The 20740-nt window shown below is 47.7% G+C and overlaps 1 protein-coding gene across 1 annotated transcript in view; it reads right to left on the reverse strand.

The window, feature by feature from the left end:
• LOC108029084 (protein dachsous) overlaps nt 1–14080 on the reverse strand; it is a 70589-nt gene extending 56509 nt beyond the window's left edge. The window contains exons 1-2 of the mRNA XM_017101171.3: nt 13417–14080; nt 4398–6396 (exon numbers count right to left, since the gene is read on the reverse strand). Coding sequence (XP_016956660.1) covers nt 4398–6293 — 1896 coding nt within the window. The 5' untranslated portion in view covers nt 6294–6396; nt 13417–14080. The remainder of the gene's footprint in view (nt 1–4397; nt 6397–13416) is intronic.
• Nucleotides 14081–20740: the final 6660 nt, after the last annotated feature.

Raw genomic sequence — 20740 nt, forward strand, 5'->3', positions numbered from 1 at the left:
GCCATTCAAGGCTCTTATCTCGGGCTCCCCTCGCAACTTAATTAAAATATTAACTCGCGGCGAGCGGGAGGCGGCGAGTGGTTCTCTTGGCCATGTGGCTGGCTGTATTATGGAATCGCACCGAGGAAAAAAGCTGAAATCGTATTTCATAAAACCGGCTGCGCCATGATTTTCCAACCATTTTGTCTTGGCCCAGAGATAAAGAGAGAGAGGGAGAGCTCGACAGAGAGCGAGCGATGTCTTGGACACAACTATTTCGCCCCGAACCGCTGAATTTCTGAATGGCAGCGACTCGAGATACGTTCGCCGCGCGGCGAATTGAGGTGAGTTTCTCGGCTCTCTCCCGGAGTCTCTCTGCCAGGCATTTATGGAATGTGAGCGCTCAAAAATGCGTTAAAGGTGTTTATAAAATTAAAATTGTGCAAAACAAGTCGCGTACGCGCGGAGCGAGAGAGACTCTCTGGAGAGGAGAGGGAAACTCTCTCCCTCTCGCTGAGAAAAGCGCAGAGACATGGCCGCATAAAAGGGCATCGCTTCGGTGCTTAGAAAAAAGTGAATTGAGCCGAGAGACAAAGAAAATTGGTGCACACTGAGCGCCGCATACGCAATCAAGGAAAGGCGGGTAGAAGGGGGCAGGTGGGCTCCCAGGGGGCGGGGACCTGCCACTTGCACCCTCCGCCTGCTGAAAACCAGTTCAGTGTGCGTCTGTGCGAGTGCTTGTGCATTAGAGGAGCGACCACATAACTTGGCCAAATGGGCAGATCGTGTTCCCTTCGGCCCGCCTCCACCCCTTTCCCCTGCTGCGGCGCCCCTGCAGCCCGACGTTGTAATTGTGGGAGCCACCCGAAAATGAGATTTGCGTAGATTAGCCAAACAATGCGAAATTACAACACCCGAGAACACGCGGAGAAAAGTCAAAGCCAGGGGTGTATCTTTTGTATTCAGAGGTTTCCAAGGTATAGTATTTTTAATACCCTTGTGCTTGACATCTCTTTGCTTGCTTTAGCTTATTCTGATGAAGTGTTCTGGATACATTCCCTTCCCGAATCCGGTGATGGTTATGCCTCCCAACATTTCTCTAAGTGCAGCGGCAATAACATCTAATTTCGATGTTCGGCCAACTTTGTATGCCAGCTGCCAATCCGCGGCTTTCGTTTCGGGGGGCAGAGCGGGGCTCGGATCGCCGGAAGGGGCAGGCAGAACGTCTTAGGAATCTGCGAGTGCAGTTCCCACATCGCCCCACTCTCCCTTTTCCTCGCTCGCCCCCATGTAATTGCCTGTAATTTAGTGTGTAACTGCAATGGCAACAACAAGTCTCAGATGACAACAACCACACGACGGGCAAATTATGCTGTCTTTTTCCACTTTTCCAGCTTTTTCACTTCTCTCCAGAGCCAGTGCCAAAAGGAAACTCCAAATTGGGCGGCGGAGTTTTTGGGCAGGCGCAGGGGCGGAGCGGGGCGGCGGTTTGTACTACTTAGTTTTTCTGTTTCTTGTAATTTGCATAATGAGATTTTAATTTTTACGCTCGCATAATAGTCGCAAGCGGCGCGGAGGAGGGAGCGGGATGGGGCGCTGCCACTCCCACTTCGACGCAAGTTCGTTGCCTAAGTCTTTTGTTTCGTGGCCCGAATTAAAGTGTAATTTGGTTAGCCATTAGTTGGTCGGACGCGCTAGACGCGGCGGAGGAGCCGGAATGGCGGCGTTTGATCGCCTCTAATTAAATAGCACTTCCGCTTCTTCGGCTGGAAAATGATACAGCGGCTCTGAAGGCAGCAACAGCTGCTCGCCAAGAAGCAGAAGGTGTGGCCCGTGGAGGGGGAGGGGAAGGTTGGAGGGAAAGGTCCAGAAGATGGCCAAAAAGATTAAGGAATTTACGTCTGAGGGCCCAGAATAGATCGTTTTAGGGTCGAGTATTTAATGCTGAAGAATTCGCGTTCGTCAGCCTATGGCTTCCTGATCCAGAAAACACTGAAAACGAAAAGCAATCCTCACAATGTTTTCCCAAATTAGAGAAGTTCCACTCTTCTCTCGGTTCCCCGCAGTTTCTCCCGCAATTATCTTCGATAATTGCACATTCCTTTCGGTGGCTCGGCTCCGATGCAAACTTTTGGCCAAAGCAATGATGAGCAGCTGGCCAAGTATTTCGGCTTCTCACTAAACGCGAGTGGCAGCTATGCCGCAGAGTGCTCTGCTTAAGCCTTCGGGGATTCGGGGACTGTGTGCAACTATTTGTGGCTCTTGCTCTTAGAATTATTGGCTTTTTTCGGGCAGCACTCCCCTGACTTATATATTCGTATGTGATTCTTTCAACGACTTTTTCCCTCGCCCGGTTTTAATTTGCTTTAGTTGGGGCCATAAAAAAGTTTTCTGGAAGTCTGGCCCTTTGGCCAGAGCTTCTTGTTTCACTTTTCTCTTCCCATTTATTTTTTTCATATACCAAATTCCGATTTGGCGTTTTTTCAAGTTTGGGTTGGGTTTTTGGGTCTTTTATTGTCTTCACGACCACAGATTGGCTTCAATATGCGGCCGAATAACAAGAAGACCCAGCGGAGGGGACGCGGGCATTCGAACTTAGTTTTAGGGTCTCGACTTCGGACTTGGGACGCATTTTATGATTATTGAGCTCCCAAATCGCACCAGATACCGAAAGGTCCCTTGCAGTATGGATGGTTATCCATCTCTTTCTCAATTCTTTAGATTGCCGAGTTCAGACCTCATCATTTCAGTTTCGGTTTCTGTTTCTGTTATTTTTATTTTTGCGTGAGCCAATTATGCGTTTTGTGTTTCATATTTTCGTTCGCTTGTGGTTGATTTTCGGGGGCAGGGTAGCAGGGCATCAGGGGCACAAATCTGCTTTTCCTCCATTGTAATTAGGGAAACGTGACTTTTTGTCAGATTTCATCAAATCTCTTCGTTGCCGAGAATTGGCGTTGTTATTCCAACTTATTGTTGTTTCGTTTCCTCCGTCCCGGCGTCCGTTAATTTGGGCTCTCACGTTGTTGTACTTTGATGAGATTTGATTCGATTTGATTTGCCTTGATTTGCGGAAATCATCTAAGCCAGCGGAGGCGAAGGCGAGGGCAAGGGACCGGGTAGTTAAAACCAAATTAGCCATTGACTCGGGGGCCCTCAGGATCAGCCAATAAACTGACACTCCAACTAGATCTGGGGTGAAAACTATGCCTATGACTAATAAAGATGCACCCCATTGTATTTCGAAAATTCCTAGTCGAGTGCGGCATTCCGCGGCTCTTTTCCTAACTTTTTGTTGTAAACATTGCGCTGAGTTGAAACTCGTGTTGTTGTTAAATTGCTGGGAAGTTTGGAATCGCGGCTACATTTTCAGTCAGTCGGTCGCGGCTTTTTTCCCCCGTTTCGATGTCGGTTGTTTTTTCGTTGTTTTCCGAGAGACAAGGGAGGTCACATTTGATAGTCTGAACAAAAATCTTGTCGACGTCTCGAGACGCTCTTGTGCAGCCTCGTATATACCTATGTGTTCAGAGAAGAATGGGTGATCGCCGCCGCCGAAGAGGAAAGAGCTAACAAAATGCCTTCGTTAAGCGATGGCCACGGCTTGGGCCTGTTGGTGTTTTTTCCACCTTTTCCCTATTTTTTGGGCTGCCCATTTTGTTTTGTGAGCGGAGAAAAATGTTATAAAAATGTAATTACCCGATGATGAATGGATTAACTACAAAAGAGTGAGGAGCCTGCTCTGCGCAGGGTGATTTTGGGTGGTGTTTTTCTGGAGGGGGGTGCACGAACGGGAACTGCTGGAATTTGTGCTCGAAGAAGGTTACACAAAGTTTAAGTTTACAAAACAGTTCGATGGATACCCTGCCAAAATATTGCTTATAATAGTTATTTCAAGAGTTGGGAATGTAATCTGAGGAATTGCGGCTATTCTTATAATCAAGCAATTGGAGATATGGACTGAGAGTTCTATAATTCTCCAACCTCCACTACATGCTCAAATTCTTCGGCGTTACCAACCTCATCATAATTTCGACATACCCTTCCCAATCTAACTGCAACCCGCGGCATGCACCGCTTCCATCTACCCCTTCCCCTCACGACTCCCTACGGATGTCGAAGTCTATGTTTGAGGCCCGATGTCTGATGTCTTATGTCTGATTTCTGATGTCCAACGTCCGACGTCCGCCGTCCGCCGTCCGCCGTCCGACTGACTGACTGATCTGACTGGGAGCGGGTAATTGATGCATGAGATTAGTTTTGGGGCCCAAGTACGTGGAAAATCCATAAGCGACGCTCGTTGCCGTGGATTCGAGGCAGTTGGCGAGACAAACGCTTTAATGACCCAGGCGGAAAGTGGGTCACCATTGGAATCGGAAAACGGGAGTTGCAAATGGGAGCTGGTAGTGAAGCTAATGACTCACCTTGAGAATGCACCTGCCCACGGGTTCGTTTTCGGCGACGGACACGTTGTAGAAGCTCTGGTCGAAGATCGGCTCGTTGTCATTAACATCGTGGATGGTCACCAGAACGGTGGCGCTGGAGGACATTGGGGGAACTCCTCCGTCCCTGGCGATAACCGTCAGCTGCGGCACCGGCTCCGTTTCGCAGTCGATGTGCGACCGGGTGGTGATCAGGCCCGTTTGCGGGTCAATCTGGAACCACTGGGCATGGGTTTCGGGTGTCTCGGCCAGCGAGTAGCTCAGGACCGAGTTCACACCCTCGTCGCGATCGTGGGCCAGAACCTGGAGAACCGAAGTGCCCGGATCGGCCACCTCCATCACATTGGCGTGGTAGAGGTCCTGCTCGAACTCCGGTGCATTATCGTTGACATCGGTAATCCTCAGGAAGATCGATTTGGAGGCGTGCAGGGGCGGAGTTCCCTTATCGGTGGCTATCACGCTCAGGGTGTAGTTGGAGACCATCTCCCTGTCCAGCGGAAGATGAACTATTACCAAGTAGATGCTGTTATCCCTGGTGGTCAAGGCGAAATGACCATCTCCTCCACTCAGAGTCACGTTCACATTGGCATACTCCGTTTTCGAATCGGGATCATGCACCGAAATCCTGGCCACGAATTCTCCCGGTTGGGCTGACTCCGAAATCTTTGGAGAGGCATCATCACTGAGGAAGATCACATTTATCGTGGGCTGATTGTCATTCACATCGGTGACCCGTATGGACACAAAGGCCGTCGTCTCCAGCGGCTGTTCACCATGATCCTTGGCCACCACCACGAGTTCATGCAGCTCCTTGGTCTCAAAGTCCAAGGCCTTGTTGATGTAGATGGCGCCTGTTCGGGGATCTATCCGGAACATTTGCTCCTTGTCGCTTTGTCTCCTATTGATTGCGTACTCCACCAATCCATTCTCATCGGCATCTGTGTCAGAGGCGTAAACCTGAAGGACACTCGTACCCACAGTGGCATTTTCGGGAACCGTGGCAAAGTATCTGCTCTGGTTGAAGATGGGTTGATTGTCGTTCACATCCTGAATAGTGATATTGACAGTCATGAATCCCCGCAATGGCGGGGTTCCGCCATCGAGAGCTTCTATGAGGAGGCTGTAGCCTGGGGTGGTTTCCCTATCCAGGAAACCACTGATCTGCAGGTCCAAGTACAGGACGCCGTCCCTCTCCCTGTGGGATGACAGCCTGAAGGCGTCATTGACATTGCCCGACACGATATTGTACCGCTGGGTATTATAGGGTTCCAGGTCGAGATCCCTGGCTGGGAGCAGAGTCCTCTTGACCTCCCGCGGGGTGTTCTCCGGGAACTCTATGTGCATCGAGGGTTGTGGGAACGTGGGAGCGTTATCATTCTCATCTTTGACCGTGACCAGCACCCGAATGTTACGACCACTCAGGGGAATGGCCACCAGACTGTACGAGGCCCGAGTTTCCCTGTCCAACTTGACCTTGGTGCGGATCTCCCCCGTGGCCCGATCAATGGCCAGATCCGTTTCTACTCCCGCCTCCGCCACGATGATGTAGGGCGGACCACTGTCGATCCCATCGAAGTCTCCTATATAGCCGATCTGGTGATCCACCGCCACGCCTTCGAAGACCTCCAGCTTGCGCTCCCTCTCCTTGTCACCAGAGGCAGCCCGTGTGGATCCCAAGAGCAGGATCATCAGCAGATGCGTAAAGCAACTCCTCAGCATGTGCGAGGGATGCAGGGCGGGTGGCGAAGATCTCGATTTCAAGATGTTGCTGGAGCGTATCCGGCATCGATGGAACATCGTAAAGTCCTTCGGCTGGCGGTTCCCCGTCGTCGTTGTCCGTGTTTCCCTGGCGGCTGCCGAATCCAATGCGGCTTTCATGGCTGATGGATCCACTCCGGATGGATTCTTTTGGATGAAAGCTGAGAGGAGCTAAGAGCGTCCTTGACTGAGGTTGCCTCCTTCCAGCACGGCCATTGGAATTCTGAAAGGAGAGAAGATAAAGACATATTAACATAAAGTTCATGTCTATTCTTCAATTGAAAACCACTTGTCAATTCTTAAGCCTTGAACTAATAATATTAGTGCTGGTTAGCCAGTTATTCCCATTCTTTTCAGCAGTGTAATAGTGACAAATGTGCTGACCATAATCACCGCCCACACTGGAGGCTTTCTGCCTAGACAAAAAGCCAACTTTGAGAACCCCCAAGAGAAGAGCCCAAGTTGCGGCTAATAGACTGATAACTGCCCCAATGCGCTTAGCTGCGCCTGATGACTGCTACGATGATGATGGTGTGGATGGAGTGCCGAGGATGGAGGCTTACGCACGGTGGAGGCATTTCCATTTGGCCATTTGGGGGAATTTGAAATGCTAATAGACGGCCGGGAGAGATCAGGAATGAAGACAAAAGACGCGGACGACGCCGATGTCGATTCTACCTGCGTGCGAAAGGTTCAAAGGCTAAAAGGGTCTCGGCTTGCTTTTTGGGCCTCTGTTATACTGGTTCTGGTTTTTGGGACTGGGCTTGGGTTGGGTATGGGTTTGGGCTCTCGATGAAATATGGCCGGCACACACACTCGCACACATTCCGAGAGAGATCGAACAAACAATTCCTCGAGCAAAGCTGGATGACCGAGTCTTCGGACTCAGAACTAATGCCATGTGGCTGGCATCGGATTCGAAATGGGAATGCTTCGAGGTCCGAGCAATTCGTGGCGAACAATTTAGTTAACAAGACCATGACTAACACTTTTTTTGAGTGGCCAAAACAACATTTGTTTCCACTGCAATTTGGTAAGATTTTTCTCGCGCGATAAGCGAAAAAAGAAAAGCAAGAGGGGAGGGCACTCAAACGAACAATGTATAAAATTATGATTATTATTTCGGGAATTTCATTTCGTGATCATATAGAGATCTTACAACTTCTAGCCCGCGAGAACCCGGCCCAGATGATCCTGTTTGGTCGTGGCCAGCAATTAAAACCGAATTAATGAGTCTTGGGAAGCGAAGAGATCAAACGTGGCGTTAGAAGACTGACGGATTCATCCCCTCAATGATTGACAACCATCATCCTCGAAGAAAGAGAGATTTCTGCGGAGAAATTAGCCATCCGGGCCCAAGTCTTTCATGTCCATCGAGAGATGCCGCTGCCATTAGGCCTCTAATAACTTTATAATGATCATGTCCCTTCCTTCCATGACATGAGCCGTAATTTAATAAACTGCAACGGGGCCTCCATCCAAAAGTAAAGTCGAGGAGTACGTTAGGCCTGAACTCTGTGATACGCAAATTACCCAGGAGATGGCGATGCAGATGGAGATGGAGCTGCCGTTGCGGAAACGTCAGTTTGATTTGCACTTGTCATAAGTTTAGATGAACTGCTAATACCCGAACACATTAGAAAGCCCGTGGAGCGGTTCCCGACCCCCAAACACCCATGCCCATACCGTTCCTGGCGCCCCATGTTGGACAGCTCCCGTCCAGATCCCCAGATCCGCAGATCACTGGGATCGCAGAGCAGTCCGATTTGAGTGCCAGCTGGCGGTCGGTCGGCAGCCTTGCGTGTGGCTGCACCTGAGATCTGAGATCCGTTGGAAATGGAAATGGGAATGGCGGAGTGGTCCGAGCATGAGGGCTGTGGGAATGACCAGTGGATGGAGCAAAATGGGAGCTGGCACTGGGAGAAAAAATCCTTAGGCTAGGAGGGTAATTACTTATCTGGGTTGCCGCAGAAATCTTTTACGATCAGTAATCATATCTCGAAGCCCTTTAACAAAATAATATTGTACTTATTTTCTATTTCAATGGTATATTAGGAAAGCTAATGGTACTTTCTCCAGAAACTAAGTGAAGCCACCAAGCGTTTTTATTAGTCCTCATAATATTTCTTTCCGTGTGCTAATAAAACAGTGCATAAGCAGAATGGGTAGCTTGGGGTTCTGTGCACTCTGGCGGCATCTAATATCGAATGACAAAGTTGTAATTATATTTGTGGTTCCAGTTCTTGGCTGGAGTTCCAGGGAGTTCCTAACCATTTCACGTTGCCATCTCAGGTTTGGGCCATTAAAAATTATGCTTTTTCCCGGGAGAACTTTTTGTTTCTGTTTCTCTCATTTTTTCGTTGTCTTTACGAGCGCACAAAAGCTCGTAAAACCGTTCCAACAAAAAGAGGAAAACTGAAAAATCAGAAACGAAAACAGAGCGGCATCAATAAAATCTAGTTAATAGCAAATAAAGGCAACAACAAATACCCATAACCCGTAGAGCGGTATAAAACGTACACAATCATAACAATAACAGCGTAAACTTTACAGCCCAACTAATTAGGCTGGCGAATGAAAAAGAGAGGAAGGGAGGTTTGGAGACGGAGGAACGGTCAGGATCAGTCCAAATCTGGGGGATTCTCCATTCATAAAGCTACCGTAAAAACACTAGGACTAACATAATATATACCAACAGTTCCTATAGAGTGAAATCTTGAAAACAAATCAATAATCATCTTTCATCAGAGCTCTGAGAATTCGGTTCGAAGGACCAACAAATTATTGAATACTATATTTTTGTTGCTCCCTAAAACTAGCGTTGTTGCTCTACAGCCTGTTTTACTCCTCGCCTTAAAAGGAGCTGTGAGCCCAGATCCGGAGGCCAAAACTAGAGCACAAGTTTCGCATGGTCACGGGAAAAGTGCGGAGAATCGGTGGCCGGAAGAAGCGTTTTGCCAGCGCTTAATCACTGGCCAAACAGCGGGCAGCTAAAACAAAACTAAAAGCTCCTAGAGACTTCATTAACATGCACATTACACATGTAGCAGAGATTTTCTACTCGAACAATTAAAAAGAGTCGAAGAGGAAAATCAACTTGTTTTGGCCGAGAAATGGTTGTTGTTGCCGCGGTTCCGCTCGTGATTTAACTGCAAATTATGCAAAATTGTTGTCTAAAACCAGAGGCTAAGTAGGTGGTAAGTAGACGCTTTAGAGCGTGTTTAATTAAATGTTGAGTAATTTATGAAAAGTGCCGAGCGGGGAGAGTCGGACCGTGTTGATACGGCGAGTCTGCCAGCTAATAAGTTACTTCTAATGACTTTCTAATTGTCCGACACACACGAGACGGCGGGCTATAAACAGCGAAACTTTAATTGTCCGCATATTAATCGAACTCATTTAGATGCAAATCCGAGAGATCCGAGCTCCGAGATCCGACTGGCCAGCTCCGAGATCTCCCAGAGATGCGAAGCCAACCGAGCGTGGATCACGTCAGATATCCAGAGCTGCGAAAGCGTGAAGTAAACACGAGCGTTTTTCTGTTAGGAAAGTGCGAAAATGCAAGTGGTACGGAGTTTTCATTTTCATTTTCATTTCGATTTCAGTTTCCATTGCGATTTTACCCTCTGCTTATGTACTTATTGGATTTCACTTTTTAAAGGCCCTTAACCGCTGTAGATCAGGCAAGGCTGACACTTTTTAATTGCCAGCGAGGGGGATTCAGGATTCTGGCGAGGAGTACCGCATAATAAGCGCTAATTAGTGGCAAGTGACAGCGAGAAAAACAGAAACAGAGATGAGATGCTGTGGTTCATATCTTATCGCTGCAACGACAGCGGAACATCCTCGAGATGCAGATCAAGTTTAGAACTTTTCTACGAGATACATCAGCACCTAAAAGGGCAAGTACACTTCCCTCAAACCACCGCATCTCCGCCGCATTTATGGGGTATTAGTAGATTCACTCCGCTACCGGAAGCCTGTCCACATGGCATCATCTTCTGCTGACTCAGATTCCAATTTTGTTTGGGTAGCCGAAAGCATTTAGCAATGATTGTCATGGCCCAGTGTGTTTTTGGCCATTGTTTGGCGCGTTTTATGGCCGCCATTAAGGCATGAAGCCAAGACGCAGCCCATAATGCTAATCCCGATCCGATCCCTCGGTCCCCCAAGCCAAAGAGCGGTTCATTAACCCACGGCAGCAGCCGCCTCTCGTCGTAAACCCACAAATATTTCTCAATCAGCATCCGATTCCGATAGCAGCAAACGTATAGCGTTCCGTTGCCGCTTATCTCGAGCGTTTGACTCTGGAATTCTGGTTCCATAACGATGGCTCACCAATAAAACAAATCAAATTATGTGGCCAACATGTTTATGGGTCCGAAAAACAAGTGTGAAAACTTAAAACGAATTCCCGGTTTTCTGAACTGGGTGAAATAGTATAAAATATCCATAAAGACCCTTGATTTACAACTCTATCCAGAGTGATTTTCTCTCAGCCATTCAAAATAATCATGAATAAAGAAATTAAATTTCAGTATTTTTAAGTCTTTCAAGCTCTGCGTATAATTTAGAGGGTCTTAGGACTGATCGATATCTTTCGGAATTTAATCTGGCTAATGATGCTCACCCGTGCAATTTCAGGGCCAGCGCATGTGGGCCATAAAACGGACCCGAATCCGAGATTGGCCAGTGCGACTTGCTCGAATTAAGATGGTTATTGTGTTGGCAAATATTTATGCCCGCCCGGCACGAGATGGGGACGCGAGTCGAAGCTACAACCTGTTCCATTCTTTTCCCAGCTAGCGGAGAAGTGTCTTCATCCAGCGACGGCCGATGAACATATTCGCCGACTAATCACAGGCCAAGTCACATTCGAATGTCCGCGGTGCCAACTCGCATGAGGCTCAACAAAGAAATTAGCGCGAGGAAAATCCCATTCCCCTCTCCTCTTCGAGAGCGGGTGTTTGCAGCAGGTGCGTGTCTTCCCGTACAGAGACAGAAAATGTTGGAGCCCTATTTTCCAAAAATGTTCGAAAATTGAAAAAAACAGAAATGGAATTTCTCGCCATAGGATTTATCTGAACATTTTAGACGTCCGTAAGGTTAAATTCTCCTTGAGAAAACAAACTTATCCATCTTAAAAATGTACTTTTATGATTACCTTCTCCGGCAGTTAACAAACAAGAACATTTAACTGACCTCAGAGCGATCAAAATAGTAATAGCATTTGAGATCTAGGAAATGTGACTACCAATTTCCTAAACTACCAACATCAAATGCTTTTCTGTCCGTGCAGCCTCGGCCACGTCTAATGTAATTTTCCCGGCACACCGAGCTGAATGTGTGTGGTCCGCTCTGATGGCTTTTCCTCCGCACACACGCGAAAATAGATTAAAGCGTAATCTTTGTTTGTACAGCGCTAAGCATTGCGGCAATTAGTGGGGGAAAGGGGGGCAAGGAAAGCTCGGCGGACACTGGAGCAATTTAAAGCGCATTAAACTGCGTTTTGCAAGTTCGTGTCCTAAGTCTTTCGTTTGTGCGCCCGCACCTTGGCACCGAGCGGCGAACACCTGCCGCCCAGAGATAAAACGAAGATGAACCTTGAGTCCACAACCGTTAGGTTCTGATAAGGCAAATATTTAGGGGGAAAGGAGGTGGGGTTGGGAAACGCACACACACACACACACACACACACAGCGAATGGGAAATGAAAATTATATCTCATTCTGTTCTCCCTTCTCTCGACCCGGCTCAACTTTGAACTCGGCGGTCTTTTGTTTCCCGTTCGCTTTCAGGCCAACCTAAAGGGAAGTGTAAATTAAGGGCCATAAAAACTGGTCCCTAATGTCCGACTGCTCTGGCTTTTAGCAGCATGAAAATTGAATAAGGCCCCGGCCGCGCGTTTCGTAATAATTCAACAACGCACAGAAATTTAATTGGAATGGCATTAAAAAATCCGAGCACGCCCCGAACTTCCTCCTCGAAAATTGACAATTATAAAATAGTTGCTTTTCGTTAAAGAGAATAGAAAATGGTTGGGGAAATAGAAAATTTGGAGTCCAGGAGGACTCAAAGGCATTTACACCTATTCATCCATCATTTTTTCCCTCCAATTGAACTCGAATTTTATTTTTCGGTGTAGAGTTTCGTATTGTCATAGCTGCCTGCGTTTGGTGGGGAGTTTTTCCAGGAATCACAGTTGGGCGACACTTTGCGCACATTTCCATTTTCCATTCCCTTCACGTGTCGCTCCGTATCGACGGAGATTAAAGATCGATCGCCTCAATCGTCGTCGCTGGGCGACGTGTAAAACAGGTAGAATAAAATTCCCAATGCCATTCCCATTCCCATTCCCATTCCCGATCTCCCGTCTCCCAGCCACACAACACAACACCAACGCCGAGAACACCGACTCTGTTTGTTTTTTCACATTTTCCTCGGGAGCGAACCGAAAAAATAAAAGAAAAGCGAGGCGAAGATGGAAAGGAGGAAAACTCGAACAGCACTTGGAGAAATGGAATACCAAGTGGAAGGCTGGGCGAGAAGAAACAGATAGAGGTAGAAGCGCCCGCGAGGAGGCGGTCCACATTCACGGAGAGTGTGTGTTTTCCTCTTCTGCAACTGCCACCTTTTCCTCTCGGCCGGGTCCATCGCTTTCGATTACCAATTTGACTATTTCAAGATGTTTTCGCTCCTGTTTCCCCAGCGCAAGAAAGAAAAGAAAAACATCTAATTAGGCCCGGCCCAAGCTGGCCTTTCAAAACTCAGGGTGTTTACTTAACTTTTTGGCTCTTTCATCTCTTGGTTCTAGGTCCCGGAGGTCCATTCGGTTTGTGCTTCTAGCCGTTAGGCCTTACCTACTGCTTACCCAAATGTTAAAGTATCTGTACCTTGAATAGGTTAAGAGGTAGTAAAATTTGGTTTAAAAATATTAACAGCACTAACTGCTTTAACCTTATTTTTTGACAACTATAAGATATTCATTTTTAAAGAAATTGTATCTTTTTAGTCCACATAAAGTTAATACAGCTACTTATTTAATCCCCTTTTATTTAGCTTACTAATGCTGTCAACTGTGTAGCCCCAGCATCACAGATTCACTTTAAGGAACGGCTAGGCCTCAACTTCTAGATTCCATCTGGATATTCGTAATTTCTCCCGAAATGATCACTGCCTTCCCCGGCATTGTCCCCTAAGTGCTGGCTTATTTTTGGGTGGTACTTTTCATCTTTTCTCTTACATTTCGTGGCCTCTTCTCTGCTGCGGCGCTGCTTTTGCTTGTGAGCCGCTGAAACGCTGCGGCTGTTGCCAATATTTTTCACCAAAGGCGAAAACCCGCTGCCACAAACACAATGTTGTTGTATCTTTTTAGCCACACGGCCGAAGCGAGCCAAAAAGAACTCGTTTGACTTGTTGAACAATATTTCTTTTCGCCTTTTACTCTGTGTATTTGTTGGGCTGCTGCTGTGTTTTGTTTGTGCACTCGCAGTTGGGTTTTCTTGGCTGAATTTTAGGGAAACACTGTTTGCCGTGGAAATCCTGGGCGATTCGGACTATTTTGTATAACGATTTTCCACAAAACTTTGCTCACACGCGGCGAAAAAGCAGCGGCGACGGCGACGGCGACAAAAAACGGTGACGAAAACAAAATAAAAACGCGGCGAAGAATTCGACGGCTCGAAGCGGGGATTTCAGGGGCTACAATAATGGATTATTTATTCGATTCGATTCGATTTGTCTGCACTGCACTGGGTATCCTCTTGCACTGCCTCTTCGATATATTTCTTATTATTATAGCCGGATTCTGCGAACTCAAGCTCAAATTCCGACGGCGACACGAGGAGAACGCGACTGAGAAACGAATTTCCTCCGCGCGCTGCGATTCTCCAATGTGGCTGCGACGAAAACACACGACAGACTGACGGGCCCTGAAGACCGGAGACGGAGACTGGAGCCGGCGCTCTCTTTCTTCAGGATGCCCGAGCGCAGAAACCCACCTCGGAGCCCACCTGTGGTCAAGAGATCGCTGTAATGAAGATGGCGAGCCGCAGAGTCGCTGAGAGGTGGGTTCGCAGCTCCTACTCCCCAGAGTGGTTTGGTCGGTTTCTCCCCGAGAGCCGGAGAACCGGAGAACCGGAGGCCCAGAGAAGAATTCAGAAGGTGCACACACAATACACAAAATAAAATCGACGACAGGTCCACAATTAGCCAGGGAGAGAGCTATCTGTCCGTGCATCCTCTCTCCGGGAGAGGGCCTGCACAACGGCCATAACTACCCATTGTTTTTGTGGCGAGCCCGGGCTCTGTGGCATGTAAATTAGCTGTTCTCCGCCGGAGAGCGGGAGAGGCTCACCTGAGGAGCACAAACCGGTTGGCGGTCATGCTCACCTGTGTGCCGAGTTGTTGTTGCCGAGTGCAGTTGGAGCGGTGGCTCTACACGGGGAGAAACGCCGTGACATGGTATCCCAAGATACTAGATTGAAATGTATATACACTACCTCACAAGCCAATATAACCATATTGAGAAACAAACAATTATAATATGAGAATCTATGTATTCTACTCATAAAACCCTCTAAGGGGAGCACTGGGAATCGAGTCCTTGTTTCTTTCCGTGTACAGTGGAGTGCGCAGGGGGACCAAGGGGACGCCGCGGGTGAAGTGCGGCGTTGAGTGTTTGGTATGCAGCCCCCTGCCCCGCCCCTTCCGCTGCGCCGTCCTCCGCCTCCTGCTCCTAGTTCTTGCCATTGTTTTGCGTTTTTCGGGGCTTCGAAATTAGGCAGGAGCAACAAAGTTGCGTCAACGGGCAGACAATGCGAATGTTGCGTAAGTTGCAACAAATGAAAATCGAAGGAAGGAAAAGGGGTGAAAACTGAGTTATGGGGATCGCCACATGGATAATGGCAATTGAAGCTAAGTTAGAGCCAGCCAAGCAGCCAATAAATTAGCGGCTGAGATATCCCTTCAAACAATAAATCCATTTCGAATAGCAAAACATACTCAACTGGCAGTGAAATATCTTAGAAACGTTATGTATCCCAAGTGCAATACTTTGAAGCCTGCGAAATGGCATTGAGTGCTCTTTACCGTTGCCCAACCGCGTCCGCCAATCAATTGCAGATCTAGAGAACTAAATACTTTTACTATTCGTTTTCCCCACGAACCACTGGAAATTTTGGCGCCTCGAGTAAAAGTTGCTGCAGCAGCATTAGCGAAAATTCCGACCCGCTCCTCGGGGTGGGACCGTCGTGCGATGCCACAGAGCAGATTCCGACTCCGTTCCCAGTTCCACGGAACTCTCGAGCACTCGCCAATTCTGCAATTTGTCTGGGAAACGTACACGAAAAGTGCGTGCCACATCCCGAGGAGCGCACTGCGGCGCAGGCGCTGTTCGAGGCTCGTTTGTTGGGAATGCGCCTGCACGTTGGTGGCTCAGTGAGCCAGTGGGAATGGCCAGGGATCGCCCTGGCGGACCACGCCGCTTGCGGGAGGCTCTCCTACTACTCCTGCCGCCGACAGTGGACAATGGCCAGCCATTTGGTCATTCGCCGCTTGTCAAAACCGTAAATGACGTCGCTTAGCTGTCGGCTTGCATTTGCCACTTTTCAAATGAAATGAGTTGCAGCAACAGCAACAACGCCGCAGCACAACAATCTTGACAGCCACTTCGAAGGCAAAGAGAGCAATGCCTGGCTGCACAGGAAGAAAGCGCAGGTTCGACTTTGCCAAAAATAAATAAAAATGAAATAAAAAGTGGCACAATTATCAGGTATATAAGTGATGAACTCTAAGTGGAAAAGAACAAAAAGGGGTATTCGTAGTTGTTTACCAGGGTGATCCTTCAGGCAACCAATAGAAACCTATCTGTGAGGCAATCTAATCTTTTCTGAAATCTAAGAGATTGGGATTTTAATTTATTAAAATGAACTACAGTGGGAATATGTTTTGAATGATACACTGTCAATCATTTCAATGTTTTCTCCTTGTGTATCCAAAGCGATTGGAGATCGGGGCTAGAGCGGATAAAGCTGGTCACTGCCGCCACCCACACGCAGACCCGATCAGAGGCGTACTTGGGTTTGTGGGCCTGCAGAGATACAGGGGGTCTGAAAAGGGGGACTGCGCCCGCCCGCAGCTTGCAAATCAGTTAATGGCAATGGACACAATTGAGACTCAGCCCGAGTAGAGCTGATGGATTTATGGCGGAATCCGATGGATGGACGGATGGACTGGTGGATAATTTGCAGCAGCCATTGAAATTTGGCACTCCGGCGGAGAAGAGGGGGGGCGAGCAGATCAGATCAATCGATCGATCAGCGGGCATCTCCAGCTGCTTCCTGCTTTGTCAACATTTCGGGGCCCAGAACAGCGTTCGAGCATTCAGCAAGTCGGCATTTGGGAATCGACGGTCGCCGCTCAACATCCAGCTTGTTGCAAAGCCCACACACAAAACGACAAAACGAAGCGAATCGGAATCCATCATGCGAGTAATATGCAAAGTTACATAGCTGCAACATCCTAGCCGGCAGAGTATGAAGGACGGGGATGGGGCTGGGACGGGGACGGGGCCGGGGCCGGGGACTGGGCTGGGCCATTCATTCGCCTCAAAATCAATAGCACTGGCAAACATTGTCGTTGTTGTAGCCGCTCTTCTGCTGTTGTTGTCGTCATCATCCTTGGAATCGTCATCATCAACAACTGCAAACAACATTCGCCTGTCAGCGGCAACATCATAAATTGTTGTTTAGCCACAGTTGCTGGCTGCGACTGCGATTCCGACCGAGAATGAGACTGGGACTTCGCTCGGCTTGGTCTTGGAACTGGACTCCGTCTCCTGCTCCTTCTCCGGCTTTGGCTTTCGCAGGCTCCTCGAACACTCTCCCTCCTGCCAGGCTCTCTTTTCTGTTCGGTTCGGTTCTGCTGGGCTTGCAGGCGCGGCTCTTGTTCTACACACTTCTTGGATGGATACTATGGACTTGGCTTTAACCCAAAGTCTTGATAACTACTATGTGCTAGGGCGCAGGGAGAAACGCCAGTTCCTAAGCATATTATGGCCCAAATTGTCTTCATACTCCATAAGAAAAAGAAACCGCGAGTTCTTACGAATAAAATGGTCTTCTTCAGAACGTCTTATTCCATAAATTAATCACTTAACCATATTCTCAACTAAAATAAAGAAATTTACTATAGGGCATTAGAAAGCACAAATATATATTCAGCGGTTGAAAATATTTACAACTGGAACACTAAAAATGTAAAATATTACTGTCACAACATATACTTGTTTATCAAAACAAAGAATAGCATTTTAAGTGTTAATAAAATATGATCTTTACTATATTTTAATGGCCAAATTCCTATCAACCATGGACATTTAAGTATTATTGGATGCATTCACATTCAAACGCTTTATTTCGATGCTCCAAGTTTCAAAATTGTCTATATGAATTCTGGCAGGGTATGTGACTTTTCACTAGCCAACCCGAGTAGCTTTTCCTTCCCCCTCAGCTGCTGTTTTGCTGCTTGTTGATTTCCTGCGTCCGATAGTAAGTTTTATTTATTTGCGCATTCGCCTGCGACTCTGCTCCTGTCCACCTCTGGAGCCCGGTATAAAGTAATCCTTTGCTATGGCCAGGCAAATCTAGTCGACGGACCGCTGATCTCGACCTGTCAACGGGCTCATCATCAAATCATAATTTGAATGCGGAATACCTTCGATACCACAAATCCCACCCCGCCCCCGGTTTTCGAGGTTCGGTCAAAGGGTTCGGGGGGGAAATGTCAATAAATTTCGCTATTTTATTTCGGTAGCCGACGCCGTCGTCGTTGTTGTCGTTGTCGCTGTCGCTCTGGCGACCCCGGCGTCGTTCATTAATCTCTAAATTATGCGAATTTTTAATGAGACGCGCATTTTGTTCGATTTTTCATGCGTTCGTACGCCTCCTGTTCTGGAGATGTCAGGCACTTGGAGAAACTATTGTGCAGTTTTACAAAATATATCGAAATTTCCTGGCTTTTAATGTATAAAGCGAGCGTGCAAGGTGTGGCACAAAACAAAATATTTAAAGTACTCATATAGTTTAAGAGGAAAAAGTACACTTATATTCTTTCAGTGCAGAGCCTCGCGGGTGAGAAGATCTCTCTCGGACCTCGGGAGTTCCGCAACTTGTTTGGCCTTCTGTTTTAGTTTTAATTGAAATACGCTTTCGATATAAAGCCAGGTTTAGAATGGCCAGCTTGGCTTGGACTCCTCCGGCCGGTCGGCTGATAAGGCGGCGTTCCACTTACATGAGCCATGAGCCATGAGGCGGGCCAAGCACCCGAGACAACTTGGGTGGGTTCTCCGACTGTGCTAATGAAGTCGGACTGCTGCGCCGATCTGGTATAAATAATAGCTCGGGAGAATTAACTCCTAAATTTGGCTAACCTTTGGCTCTGGCGCTCGGCCTTTGATGTCTGCTCCTCCAAAAAAGAAGAGCTGGACCCATAAAAGCGCCATAAAATACTAATTGACTCCAGCCGGGGATTAATTCTAGCGGTGAATTTATGTTACACAACAAGCGAATTGAATACTTGCCGGTTTTATGCGAAATTTATTGAAATCCCATCGATTTGTCAGATGACTTATTGGGGGAAGCGACGAGCGCGGGGCTATCTAGTGCGGGCCTAACTCTGATCGACTCTGTCGCCGAAATTATGTAAACGCTTCCCATAAACCAAAGTTATGCATAAGTTCGCGGCATTCTGGGAGAGTTCTCCGGAAACCCGAGACAAGCGGCAGCACAAGTTCGAGGGGTGTGCCAAGAAGTTCTCCGGCTGGTTCGTCGAACCTCTAAAAATTTCTCATATTTATACCGCTTGCTAATAGACCTTGAGGGGTATATTAAATTGATATAAACTGTATTGGTCCCAATTAGCCCTGACAAAACAAGCTACAGATATAAAAATTGAATGATAAGGCTCTATAACATTTCCAGTTTCAAGTGGATAGCATAGATTCCTAGCAAGGGACTTGTATTGTGTTGTATTACATTTGGCTTTCCTCTTTTTTCAACACTTTCTTATAAAATGTATACTTTCAAGGGATATCCTATGGTCTGGAAACCTGGCTGTAGAATTTTCAGACACTTGGCACTGGGTTCCGCTGCACATCTTCCCCCACTTTGCATTGCAAATTTCCTAGCTGTCTGCGAGCAACCTGCGATCTCCTGCGTTCCGTGGGCATTATCCTTATAGAGCCGCCGATATCGGTGGCTGCTCATATGCATATGCCACTCACTGAGGCAGAGCTGCAGCTGAATTCGGAGGAGCTGACCCCGCCGCATCAATAGTCAATAGGCATCAATCTCTGGCAGGAAAAAGCCATGTTGCATGTTCGTCCCCCGGGCGACTCCCCGGCCTCTCGGATGGGATCGCCTTTGTGGGACTTCTCTGCGGCTGCGCGGCTATATGTTGTCGCCATTTACCAGTCTCTGTATCTGTATCTGATGCTGGCTATCTACGCTCCTGCTGTGCCTTCCGCTTAAGTCTCAATGTCGCCTCCTCCGGCCGCCTCTTCCCACTGTGGCACGCATGTTGCAAACTGATTTCCCATATTTACTGACAACTAGACAAATTTCAGGCATAAGTCAGGCCAGCAAAGACAAGGCCCTGGGTCCCTGGCAATCCCTGCATTTGCATAAGTTCGCGCATTATGTCCAAAACTCGCATTTGTTCTCGGTACCGGCCAGATGCTCCTCCTCTGCTGGATTCCTCGTGGTTGCCGCATAAATTATCGTCCGGCATTAAACAAAAGTCTATTGAGCATTCCGCGAAATTGCGGTTGCAGTTAGCAGATAGAAAGAGAGAGTGCGGCTTGATTGGCCATGATCATGTCCGTGATTACGGCTAAGATTATGGCTATGACTCTCTCTGGAACAGAGAGAAAAATACTTGAGAGCTCACTCCATGGCTCAATAAGATTCAATGACAATAGGCTGTCTTTGCAATACATTTTCCTAGGGTTCGCTCGTAATTTCCCGCTCTTTCCTCCATTTTCTCTCCGTGCACCGCTCGTTAGATCCCACCTGATTTCAACAATTTCCCATCGTTTAGATGAATCGTTTTGTCTGCCATTAAATTTCCATTTTGATTCGAGTTTTGATTAATTGCCCAAACATCAGCAGTCTCGGCAACGACTTCATTAGCCCGCTGCCTCCAGACGGTGGAAAGTGTATCGCAGGCCGCAGATCGTAGATCACAGATCGTGGATTGAAGATCGTGGACCGTACGACTGCCCGATTCTATGATGGCATTCTAATCAGCGGGTCGCCAACAACTTTGGCTAATTAAGCTACACAATGACATCGTCTCTCGGGCCAACCTACCATTTTCCAGCTCGGTTGCTCCCGATGCTCCTCGTTCGCTGCCTCGGCATATTAAATTTCATTGATGATCTACGGATCCGTAGAGTTGCATTTAATTTTTCATCGCAACGGGAGATTTTCACACATCGTCTGCAGTCCCCAATCGCCGGAACATCTCCGCAGCATCTGCGCTGGTTCCACTTGTCGTATGATTAATGG

The sequence above is a fragment of the Drosophila biarmipes genome, chromosome 2L (assembly GCF_025231255.1).
Source record: "Drosophila biarmipes strain raj3 chromosome 2L, RU_DBia_V1.1, whole genome shotgun sequence".
NCBI lineage: Eukaryota > Metazoa > Arthropoda > Insecta > Diptera > Drosophilidae > Drosophila > Drosophila biarmipes.